Source organism: Lethenteron reissneri, chromosome 24 (genome assembly GCF_015708825.2).
Source record: "Lethenteron reissneri isolate LAM-NWPU_2019-01 chromosome 24, ASM1570882v1, whole genome shotgun sequence".
Taxonomy (NCBI): Eukaryota; Metazoa; Chordata; class Hyperoartia; order Petromyzontiformes; family Petromyzontidae; genus Lethenteron; species Lethenteron reissneri.
The window spans coordinates 9763807-9776895 of record NC_083802.1 but is presented as its reverse complement, the minus strand read 5'-3'; the positions used below and the strand labels follow the sequence as shown (position 1 = coordinate 9776895).

The following is a 13089-nucleotide window of genomic DNA, read 5'->3' as shown; positions in this document are numbered from 1 at the left end:
TTTTGTAAAACACACAGAGGCAAAGTGCTTTTCGTACACGCTTTTGGTGTGTTGTTTGATACAGTACTTGTATTTCTTTCCAGCCTGCATTATTTTTCTCTTACGATGGGCTTTTATCGTCGTTTACAGATTTTTATTAACGTTGTGGTTAGCGCACTGTGCTATAAACCCATTGGCCTGAATTCCAATTCCCAGCCACGGCGGCTAACATCAGTGGTGATAATTATTTGAACTGGTCCTAGGCCTCCCTAAGGTCGACTCGGCCCTCAAGGAGTACCTGATGCATTATGTAAAGATCAGTGATGGGGAAGACAAAGGCGGTTGGGAGTGGTACTGGCCACAATAATATATGCCGTTCTGACCTTCAGGAGACGCTTGCAAGCAAAAATTACCTCCACAGCAGATGTAGGTGGTAGGGGGATCTTTGTATGATGAAACGAGATGTTTGGGCAATACCTTACTGAAAAGAAAGTTTTATTTCCAGTCTCTCATATATTCACAACTTGCAAATATATACCGAAAACAAGAGGATATTAAATGTATACATTCAAAGCACGGCTTATCCACAGTATACATATTAAGTAATTAAGAGTTTCGCTTATCCAATATATGATCGCATAGCGAATTTTAACCATTATATGAATTCAAGGTCTCCTTATCCAACATAGTAGAAATAACACATACACCCATGAATATTCAAAGTCTCCCATATGTAATATACATATTCTAGATATAGCGTATGACTTATTTATCATCATTGCTAAATGCAATGTATAAATTCTAAGTCCGGCTTATCAAATACTGTATCCGAAAAGTCCTGCTCATCCAAAATATCAATTATAAATAACTTCAATGTCTATAAATATAACTTCATTTTCCATTATTTACCCCAGTGAAAGCCCACTGACATAAAAAATTTGTGACCGACAATTCATTTAACCTGGTGAGAGAGCTCCTTAAGATTTCTCAACTCTTGATATTGACGTAATATATTTAATCATGACAGCCCATCGAGCTTAATTATCAGTGTATTTCATACCTAAGTATAACTTTATATTTACGCTATAAGGCAGTGATAACAGTGGGCGAGGCTCACGTTAGGCAAAGTTAACGTTTTGCTTAAACGTTGGGTATATTTTTGTCTTGGATGCAAAACTAACCAATTTTTTTACAGTTTTGAACAGTAAAGTTTTAGCCACCCACCCATTCACCTACTCGTCCACCCAAACAATCGCGCACCAACCCAGTTCGTAACTCATTCTACCAACTGCTCACCAACTCAGCCCTCACCCTCATTGACCCATTCATTTTTACCTCCTAACTCAGGTGATTGACAGGCAACTATGGACCATGCAGGTGAGTTAGAGGTGTGTCTTAGAACAGTATACTGGTGAGTTTATCATACAGGTGAGCGACAAGAGGGTCTTCATAGACATGAAAGTCTTGAGTCACAGGTAGGTTTTGACCTACAGGTAACAGGTAAGTGACAGACAAGTCTTGGCATAGAGGTGACAGTCACATGATATAGATGAGTGACAGCTACATCTTGATGTACAGGTGAGTTTTAACTGAGCAGAGGAGTCAGATTTGTACATCTGAGTATTAACCATACAAGTCATTCTTGACAAAGGTTGAAAGCCATAGTTGAGTCTTGACCCAAAAAGTGAGAGTCACAGGTGAATACGGGTAAATCTTGGCATACAGGGGAGTCGTAGCTGGCTCTTGGCGTACAGGTGAGAGTCATCGGTGGCTCTTGGTGCACAGATGCGAGTCATAGGTGGCTCTTGGCGTACAGGTGCGAGTCATAGGTGGCTCTTGGCAAACAAGTGAGAGTCATAGGTGGGTCTTGGCATGCAGGGTGAGGTGGTCGGAGCGAGAAAATCTCCGGTCGCAGTCTGGGCAGGAGAAGGGCCGCGCCCCGGTGTGCTTGCGGACATGGCGCGTGAGCTCATCCGAGCGTGCGAAGCGCCACGGGCATGGAGACCATGGGCACACATACGGCTTCTCTCCTGCACACGCACAGGTACACACACCATCAGCAATCGTGTAACCAATCTGTCCAACTCCTACATGCGTGCCGATTCAATTTCTCCATTTTAGCAGTGGGCGTCCATTCGGTTGCATTCCCTCTATTGGCTGCCACCCCATTGGCAGTTTTGACCTTCCGTCATCATTCCTTCTCGCAAAATGTCCTGCCCAAGCCCACTTACCTGTAATGATAGCTAGTCAATATGATGTCTTCAACTTGCGATTGCTCTCTAACGCATGTGTAGGTAGGGTGCACACCCAGTCATCTCATGCCAGTTGACTCAAAACTCCTGGGCCTATCCCGTGACCTGCCAGCGAGGCTTTCGACAATTCACGTGGCCTCAAAGTACACCTAGCCTGGCACAAGTGCTGTAGTGACATCAACACTACTTAGTAGCAAATGGAAGATGTTTGTGTATGCGCTTGCATGTGAGTGTTCACTACAGTGCTCACCTGTGTGTGTGCGAACGTGCGCCTTGAGGTGCGAGCTCTTGGTGTAAATCTTCCCACACCCCGGGTGTGTGCACGCATGCGAGGCCTTCCTGATGCGTGCACCGCCACGCGCACGCACGCCTTGCACACCTGTACACACATACACACATATATAAAGTACATATAGACATATGTAACAAATATACAGAACATGATGAATTGCGGCGGAGTGCTTTGCGTACTGCGCCAAGAACCCGACAACCTGGGTTTGATGGGTTTTAGAATCTTTATTTAGACCGGAGGAATCTGATGAGCTCCGAAGCTCTTATTCACAGATGTCCGGCATGGATGGCTCAGAAAATGACACCAGCAAATAAAGTTGGAGAAACTGTTATGTACTCTACACAACAAATTAAGTTATAGCAACAAAGTTTTCCCATTGACAAAATACAATCCAGCCATAGCTAACTTCACTGGCAAGTTTATATCTAATTTGAACCTGGGCCTTGGATCAACCCGCATGGACTAGCGGAATGACAGATTGTAAATAGATATTTGATTATCATTCAGTATATATATACAATCAAACATATCGAGTACACACACACGATTCACATAGACATCGACAAATGCACACAGTCTATGCGCACACACACAATATAAATAGTCACAGAAAAGGTGCAGCCCTGCGATACATTGCTTGTCACTACTTGCAGAAGGGCCTTTAGTGGGAGCTTTATATATACTACACACAAGGTTATTCCAAAAAGAAACTAAAGTTATTTTTTTAGAAGACCTCAGTACAAACTGTTTCTCCAGTTACCCTCTACTAAAACACCAATGTCCCAGTGGCCCCATAAGCTTTCTAAAGCCAGCAGCAGACATATTTAGGTCAGTCCTTAAGCGACGACGACACCACTGCCTTAACACTTAATAGCCTCATCGTTTTAAACACATAGCTTCTCTCTAAGGTCAGCACAGATTGGAGTCTGAACGGCTCGGTCTAGGCTGTGTGCCGAATGTTACAGAACTTTCTGTACAAGCTTTCCCATTAATTCCGTCACTGCGTGCAGGACGATGATATGGATGACCCTGCTGAAACTGCAGCTATTCCACCTACTTATAAATGTTGCCACGATTGATAGTTGTCACAATCTAGCAGCTTCACTCTTAAATAAATTTTACTCATTTGATACACTCAGCACAAAAACAATTGAATAAGACACTGTTCTTCTAATATGCAGGCATGCAAGGGCACCACCATCTTTGATTGTGTTGAGAGGTCTGCCATCTAATGGCCAAATATGTTAAAACGTATTGCACATTAATATAACAATAATTTTCCATTTAGTACAATACTCCGTTTTTACCAAAATTACACACCCTCGTACATAATTACAACAACCGCCGTTTTCCACTAAGTGACAGTGACGTCACCATACAACTTGTGCCAGGCTAAGTGCACTTTGAGGCCACATGAAGTGTCGAAGGCTCACGGACAGGAGGCGACTGGACAGACACAAGTGCCATGGGTTGACTGAAATAGATGCATAGATATAGCGTATACTCTCTATAAAACTATAAGTGGAACTCTCTAGGACAGGTAACAGGACACACACACTTACCTATAAGCTTGCAGAACGCACACAGTTATATGCATGCATACACTTGTGCAAAAAAATACGAGGGGTGTGACCGCCAGTTAAAGAACAATCGTTCAGAATGAATCATCAGACTGACCCGGCATGCATCAAAATGTTACTAAACAACATTAGGGTCATGTCCCGATTGGCAGATCGGATTTATTTTTCAGAATTCGAATACGTCACAAGTATATTTCTGGACTCTCTTTTTTAACTCTGCAGAGCATGAAGAATGTAAAGCAGCTGGAGCAGAGATTTACAAAGAAGATCTGGTTATAGTTTGTGGCACAGTGCATCGTGTAGATTTGTGAGAATCTCGGCTGTCTGGTGGCCAGGAGACTGTAGTAAGTTAATGCATTGTCATCACGAGGGCCAGCATCAGCAACAATCCTCAGAGCAACATCATCATCGAGCAGCAGAATCATCATTAAACACTGAAAAAGAACGTATTCAATCAGTGGGCCTGACCTGAAATAAACCGACTCATTGATCATCAGCAGCATTATCGCTATACGCAACAGATATAGCAGACTTAAATAGCTGCAGCATCAGTCACCATAAACACAGCAGTATCTTCAAAATCATCATCAACAGCAACACCATAAGCAGCATCATACACAGCATTTATCCTCTTAAACAATAGCATAAGCATCACAGCTTCTTCAAACCACATGATCAAATCCCATTATACCCAAACTGCACGACCCTGATATACACAACCAATTATAGCAACACTCACCGGAAGCTTTTGTAAAGGTGTTTCCGCCGGTTGCCGCAGTAATGGTTGGCTGTTGAGGCGATGGTATTGCTCCCTCGCGGTGCTGGGCCGAGCTGGCAGGATCTTTGCCGGGAACTGATGGCAGATCCATTGTGGGAACCTCTAGTAGCTCTGCCATAGGAACTAAAGGTTTCTCCATCCTGGGGAGCACTTTTTGCTCAACAACGGGGACCAGTGGTTGCTCTGCCCTCGGGACAAATGATAGTTCTGTTCCAGAGACCAGTTGTTGTTCCATCCTGGGCACCATTGGTTGCTCCATCCTGGGTCCCAGAAGATGCTCCACTGTGGAGACGAATGGCTGCTCCGTTCTGGGGAACAATGATTCATTCATGGTGGAGACCTCTAGTAGCGCCGTCCTGGGGACGTATGGAACTTCTGCTGTGGAGACAACCATTGCTTCTCTCCTGGAGTCGTCCATTAATTCTGCCGTGGAGGTCAACGGCTCATTTCCAGCATTCATCAGAGTCCCTGTATCAAAGCCTACAGCCAAGCTGCACGTACTATAAAGCACCGAAGTGTCAAGCTCCGAGCTGTTGCTCATGTAGAATCCTTGTTCTGCCAAGGGGCCCATCTGCTCCTCCACCGTAAAGCCCATCTGCTCCTCCACCGTGGGACCCAGAAGGTGGGACAGGGATCCCGAGGTCGAGGGAGCAGTGAGGAGGAAGTCCAGTAGGTCATCATCAGAGAGATCAAAGGTGGGAACCTGGGGAAAGATACAGAATCATTAACATCGTTATTAAGGTCAGGAGGACATCGGGTCAAGTTTAAGGTGCCACCATGGCCAAAGCCATTGGTGCTGCCACACCTCATCAATGGTTTTTACCTTTTGCCAGATCCCATTGCTGCTGCACAGTAGACATGCGACCTCCAGGATCTGCCCTAACAGTACCCCACCGTGTGGTATTAGGTCTTCACCCTCGGTCGCCGGATTCGTTGAGACAAATCCAATGCCTGTCTTCGGCAACCGACCCTTTACCACCTCCACCTTCCCTCCCGAGACCAATGACATTAATACCATCATGCCTCGGCATCGCTATAGCACAGTTGACAAGTGGCTTTAAGGGACAACTATTACACTCTCATCACCACTAAATTCTGGTTTCGTCTTTCCCTTGTGACGGTTGACACATCCAACAAATATCAACCATCACAACCACCTGTTCATGATTGCATCCTACTGCGCTTTCCCTTAACATTGTATTTCGAAATTGCAGTTTTCTTACAATATCCTGCAATTAATTATCTCGCATGCTCCACATGCTTTTAAACTAAAAGGCCAGAAGATCCAGCTCTGAGCCGACAGTGGGAGGGAATAAACCACTGGCCAGATCTTTACCAGTCTCGAACCATCAACTTCATCAGGAGGGTTAACATTATATTATCTTATCACTGTGAATAACGCACATTTGTCAATAACACTACCTTAAAAGGAAGAATATTTAATGGGCAACGATTCTGGCAACAGTCCTTTTGCATATCAAATAAAAGGGGCACGTAGTTGCACACTAATATACACCGTGCTGACAGATAAAATTTATATTTTAAAACTTTTCTAATGAATAGTATTCAATTGAAATATGTATGGTTAACTATATCACTGTTACAGCATTGGTATAATCAAAAATTGTAGTCGAAATAAACCATCCTAGAGTTAATTCTCTCGTAGTTGAACGGTAAATAGTAAAAAAAACTAATTTTACAATATGCCACCTTTACGTACCTGTTCCCCCCACATAAAAAAATATAAAAGTACTTTTTACACATCACATCAGCCACATCACATGCTGGAAGTGCATAATTTCAGCAGCAATGGTTCAACACAGCTAAAAACCCTGGACTGATTACAACATTTAGTGTCTCATCAGCAGCCAGGCTTGTTCGAACCGACGCTGCTGAACTGCGAGCTGTTAATAAGGAAATGGTAAGATAACGATGGATTTTATTTCTGCGATATTCAAGTCGTTTTGCAGAAGTGGGGATGGCTTTCGCTCGGAGCAGTGTCCTGCCTTTTTCCCCTCATTTATTTGAAACAGTTTTAAGATTATTGACCGACTTTCACAAACTAATTTAACTTCGAAAAGTAGGTGGAGCTGTTGCTCCATTAAACTCCACGAATCCAGTGGGGTCCTAGACAAATCACGCCAAACTTGTTTCTGAAATTAAGTAGAAACCTTTTTTGCGGAATCCAGTCAAGTATCCGGATCTCACCCAGATTCCGGAACTGAACGAGACCCCAAACATCGCACCTCCTTCGCTTTGATATTCTTCGAAGACACCGGTGTAACCATCGACCCCATCGGAACATCAAGAGGCTGTTAAGCAAATCTCCTTCACGAATGGAAACCCAAAGACAAGCCACAGTACACAGTGCGATTGTGGACATGCAACCCAAACTATGGGCCATAACTTAAACAACTGCAGTCTGCGGCTCCTTCGACGGAGGAAAGAGCAAAATGACACCAACCCTCTCCTTAAGCCCCCTCTCGTCGTGGCTAGCAGACCTCGACAATGACATGAAACGCTCAACACTGCCAACATGCGCAAAAAATAGAATGAAAGTATCCGTTTGATGTGTTAAATGCGCATCACGGATATCGAGGGCGGCGGAGGAGGCGGTGACGCATTGGTTAAAGTGCTTGCGGATATGAACCCGGTGAACCTACCTGACTAACCTACCTGGCTGGGTTGGATCGCCAGCTACAGCCACCATCAGTGGCGAGTGAACAATGTTCTGATTCTGCAGCCCCCCACCACCACCAACATCTAACTTTCACCAGCCCACAATGACCGGCGTGGTGAAATATGGCCAAATAACCCACATCATCCATGACCTAGACCGGCATCGGGAAATAACTAAATCCAGCGGTGGATTGACAGCGAACGACCTGTATTTGACATTACATTGATATTAACTTTGAGTGGGTTTAAATCACGAGTTATTAAACAAGAACAAAATTTGCTATTATGGACACTTTGAAATTAATATCCCATGTTGCGACATGGGCGGGTACCACAACCACTGTACAATGCGGGAGAGAATGTGGGCGACTTGAGGATTCGGTGGGAAATTAGACGTTTCGGGGACGTTATAGACACCTACAAGAGATGTTGTAGACACCAACACGAGATGTGAGAGATGCGGAGTCACGGCACTTGGCCTGGCTCCATGTCAATGAGCCGGGGTGGGGTTCAAGGCATGTTTTTCCCCTTCTTCCTGCCACTTTAAAAGCAACTCAAAACAAGTGCAACTTGTGAAATTGACACGCAATATCGGTACATGGGAACGCAGGGGCATATCTTAGACGTGTCGTTAAAAAAAAAAATTGTAATCGCTCGATAAAATTATGTTCCAAACCCACCGCCGGTATAATACTGCAACATAGTCTCAGCCATGGGGTAGAGAGAGGGGGGCGGGGGGTAGGGGTGAGAGGCGGGGGGTATGGGGGAGGGGCGAGGTGGGGGGGAGGGGCGGGGTGGGGGGGGAGGGGCGGGGGGGTAGGAGGGAGGGGCGGGGTAGGGGGGAGGGGCGGGGGAGGGGCGAGGGAGGGGCGGGGACTCCCACCCCGGCGATTCCATTATCGAGGACACCACCAACTAGAATCGATTCCAATTTCCATCTCGTTTCCACCGTCTCGTTTGTCTTGTCGAAATGTTCTCACTCGCTGTTTGTTATTGTTGTTGTTGTTGTTTTAGTTTGCGATATCGTCGCTAGATTACCATAAACGCAATGGCATTTGCGTACTGCACAATAACGCAAAATCGATTCTTGTGCGAGATAATCGATGCGTGCTGGAATCAACCCCCTTGAGAATCGACGTGACAAAGTACAACAATATACACACCCTCGACTGCGCGACGCAGTTCGCAACGCAAGCTCAACACCCACTCGCGCGTTATAAATATTCTCTCTTACAGGCCGAAATAGTTGAAACGTGTCTCTTCAAGTACTGCACTTGTACCGTTGAAATGTTAGTCAATTAGTTCACACGACCACGAGAGCACCCCCCCCCCCCAACCTGCGTTGTCGATTGTTCGTCGTGGGGTGTATGAAGGGGGATCGGCAAACTCGTTGCAAGAAGAGACAGGTCTGTACTGAACGGGTAACACCTACAACAGCTGTCTGCCTCTTAGCTTAATACTGTAGAGCAGAGAACCCCATGGTTGTATTGTACCCCCCCCGCCGCCTCCAAAAGTCGCAAGGATGAGTGGTCAAGTATGGTCAAACGAGCCCCCCACGACCAACAGCAAAGAGGTCGTGTGGAGGGTCCCTTGAATCTAGCAGGAGATTCACAAAGGGCTCATACTCTTAGGTCTTTTCGGTAAAGTCACGTAGGTAAAAAAATAAAATAATAAACATAATAGAAATAATAATAGAAATATAATTTATATTTTTTACCTACGTGACTTTACCGAAGAAACCTAAGAGGTAAAAATAAAAATAAAATTAATAGAAATAAAAAATAGTAGTTTTATTATTTAATAATATAAATAATATAAATATAATAATAAAAATATTTTTTCTAGTATTTTTATTATTTATTTTTACCTACGTGACTTTACCGAAAAAACCTAAGAGTAGTATGAATCCTTGCAGTCACGAAAGCTTCAAATCTAGAATTGACAAAGGGCTGTCAATCAAGATGGGACAGTGCGCTTGTGTGCAGTTGAGACACGCCGCTGTTGTATGGCAATATGCCGCACATGGTCAACTGTCGACACACATCAATGCGATGGAAAATTCTAAACTAAACGTGCCCTCTCGTTTGCCAAGTACAGGGTATTGATCACAAGCCAGTTTAGAACTTTTCTGTGACAGTACGACACGTGGACTGACGACACGTGCACCGCCGCACGTGTTCAAACTTCCGTGGCAGCGCGTCACGACTCACTACTTTAACCACAAACCCTCAAAGTGAACGAGTCAAAGAGTTAACACTTAGACAACGAGCATCAAACCAACGCGCAGAAATATTTAGTGCAATACAGAATAGCGAAATGTGTTTGATCTTATTCAACGTGGCACGGTACAAATGTTGTCGTTTGTTTGCAAGCGGTGTGCAACGATGTCTAATAAACACCACAAGTTTGTGATGTTCACCGTGCCGCGTCTCGAGACGCACGTGTCAGAACGTGTAAGTTTTATAATTGCACGCACGTTATGTGCAGATATGCTGCCCGTTGTTACATTTAGCCAACACCCTCCTACATACCAAGCAGAAAAAACATACAAACTGGGCTAGAAAAAACACGAGACTCGAATTTGTTTCTTCAAGCGAGTCCAGATTAGCAATGGAAATTGTATCCACGTAGGGTGGCTGAATTCACATTATACGCCTCCACAATAAGCAGCACGATAGGAACTCGGCAATCACAGCAAATACATTCAAATGCAACAGCAGCAACTTACCGCCACGTTCCACTCCTCAAAGTCCATGCTCATCATGCTCCCCTGGGCTCGCGAGAAGACGGAAATCGGCGGCAGTGCAGCTTCCGCCAACCCCATTTTTTGTTTTTTAACACATTAGGGGGGGTCATTAATCACTTTTAAAGTTTAAACAAAACGACCGACTTCTCGCCGCCGGCGTTAAATGAATGAATCTCGCCAAACCAGGGCGCGGCGCTTTTATAGCCCAGGGGGCGTGGCTTGCAGAGCACCCGCGAGTTCCCATTGGCGGATGTCGTTAATGGGCGTGGTCGAAGGCACCAGCGGGGCGCTTCGATTGGTGGACGATCCGCGAATGGGCGTGGTCTGTTCGAGTTTGTGGCATCGCGCGAGGGCGACGCGGCTTGAGCGCGCGTCACGCGTGGGCGGTGCTGTTTGGCGTTGCCGGGGAGACGGAAGTAAATACTGTGACGTCACAAACGCACGTGCATCACCGCTACTGCAGCGGAAGCCGGGCAACCTTAGTTGGATTCCCGGTCGTGGCTAATATCAAGCGACGACTCATATCTTATCCGGTAACAGCCCTTCGTTTATTAAAACACTGTACCTACTTAATACTAACGCTGTTATCACGATTAATGAAGTCATAACGTTTAATACAAATGCTGGCGTGTTAGCGATGTTATAACTTATTTAAAATTGCTATATAGCTCTTTTTTTTTCAGAAGCAACCAGGCAACAAATGATAGCTCAATGAAGTGGCTTGTCACGTGGACATTTATAGCAGCCAAATGCTTTAAAACACATGTTTCTAAATGTGAAGGTAAAACCGGAGGACTCAGATAAAAATCCACACGACCACGGGGAGAAAGACGCTGCAAGCCCCAAATATACAGCAGGCGTCAGGGTCGGGAGCGAACCCACACCCTCCTACATACCAGGCGAGGCAGTTAACGTCTCACCACCGTGGCGCCCTAGGTGGAAGAGTGAGCGGCTCGCAATCGTAAAGATGGTTGGTGGTTAACCCACCCTATTATACCTCCCGTGTCGATACATTGAGTACCACTTTGTGGGGAAGTCAACAGTGCTTGCCATATTGATAGATTTCCCCCACCATGGGAAATGAGGAATATTCATCACTGACTCAGGGCTGAAACAGGAGCTGATCACCGCTTCAATGTTCATTTGAGCAATAAATAACTTTCAATTGCTAATTATAGCAAACATGTTATCGCTGCAACAGTAGTCAGCTTGTGAATAGACTGGCTCCCGGCATAGAAAAGTAGCATTACCATCGCTGGCTCCGAGTCCAGATAATGAATTGAGATTATCATGAATGCGATTTAATACAAAAATTTTAAAAATAATTTACAGGAGGCCTCCCTTCACTGAATGTCGTCGGGTTGTTTGACCATACATCACCGCATTGCTCCGTGCGTGTTGTTGCAGGGTGGGCCCAGGACTGCTTCAGGTATCACTCGCCACTGATGTTAGCCGTGACAGGAAAGAAGCATAGGACGCCGGGCTAACAGTGCAATACCCCCCCATCCCCCACTATTTATATGGGAGTGGCTACTACTCCCCCAGATTTTCATCCACTCATAGACAAGAGCTTCGTCCAATCACAGCTCTTTCCTGAATTACTTTTATCAGTCCTTTACGATTGCTGATTCTTTAAATTTTAGCTGACGAAAATAAAATTAGTTTTCATATAGGGTTACGGTTTAAGGTGCAAAGCATGGACATAAGAGTCCAGGGATAGGGTTTGCGATGAGATGAGAGCTTAGTATTAGGGTTAGAGGTTATGGACATTAGTTCGGAATATTATATTATAAATCCTGATAGATTGATCACTTTTACACATCTAATTATCAGCCCAGAGATCGGGCAAATCTCTCGACTCGCCATCATTTGGGGGGTTAACGCAGTCCATCTCCATGCCTCTGGGGTGAATACATAAGAAATACTTTGTTGAAGTCAAGTAGTGGTTGTCCAATGAATAGACTGACCCACGCCATGGGAATGTGTAATTTCCACAAACAACATTATTTATCCGGAGTCGATACAATGGCAAGCACCCGTCTGTGGATAGTGAACAGCGGTCGTTCTATAGCCAGACTTGGCCCTGTCGCGGGAACGTGTAAGTTGCACAAATGGAACCAAGAACCACCCGATTGGTTGTGTAAGCAGGGGAAACCCTTGAAATTAGACAATTATAAATGGGCGCATTGGGATGAAATAAATATATTTCACCCGATTGGAACTCAAGCTGACAGCGCAAACCCCCGCCTTGACACACTCAAGCGTATGAATTCCACACTAAAAATAACGTAGGCTACCCCGAACAATGTTTGGCTAAGTGCTTAAAATCCTTTTTTCCCCCCTTCTTTCTCATTACAAATGTCCCAGCGTGACACCCGGGGGCACCGTCACCCTGGACGACCATCAACAACACGGTGCAAAACAAAGGGGGGGAGGGGAGGAGGGGGGCTTCCCCCGGTGCACGCCATTGGTCGCGCTGGCGTGACGTACGTCGGGGTGGCCACGGAATTCCTCGGAAAAGCCGGCGGAAAGTCCTTGTAAGGGCACACGTGTCAACCACGTTGCCAGGGGCGACGGGAGTAAACACAGCAGCCAAAACAAGGAACCCACGAGAACATTTGGCCCTTGCCAACACACACACACACAGCACTCGCTCCTGTTTTAACCGCAGATTTGAGTGTCCGTTAAAGTTTCGGAGTAAAAAAAAATAATGTAAACCGCATTACAGTAACGTTACACGTGTCGCCTACTGTAGTTCGACGGTGGCTTGTTACAGTAGAGCT

The 13089-nt window shown here is 45.3% G+C and overlaps 1 protein-coding gene across 1 annotated transcript; it reads right to left on the bottom strand.

Moving 5' to 3' along the window:
- Positions 1-457: 457 nt before the first annotated feature.
- Positions 458-10498, bottom strand: LOC133346552 (Krueppel-like factor 3). Its single transcript, XM_061558195.1, has 4 exons — positions 10289-10498; positions 4843-5584; positions 2482-2610; positions 458-2009 (listed from the first exon to the last, which is right to left on the bottom strand). Exons 1-4 carry the CDS (start codon positions 10382-10384, stop codon positions 1834-1836), a joined length of 1143 nt encoding a protein of 380 aa, XP_061414179.1. The 5' UTR covers positions 10385-10498; the 3' UTR covers positions 458-1833.
- Positions 10499-13089: the final 2591 nt, after the last annotated feature.

What these genes read in the sequence shown, in the direction of transcription:
- LOC133346552 (XM_061558195.1), bottom strand. Translation starts at nt 10,384, where the DNA reads ATGGGGTTGGCGGAAGCTGCACTGCCGCCGATTTCCGTCTTCTCGCGA. An exon ending in TTGAGGAGTGGAACGTGGCG is followed by an intron (nt 5,585 to 10,288) that starts GTAAGTTGCTGC and finishes ATCTTTCCCCAG; the next exon opens with GTTCCCACCTTTGATCTCTC. An exon ending in GCACGTTCGCACACACACAG is followed by an intron (nt 2,010 to 2,481) that starts GTGAGCACTGTA and finishes GTGCGTGTGCAG; the next exon opens with GAGAGAAGCCGTATGTGTGC.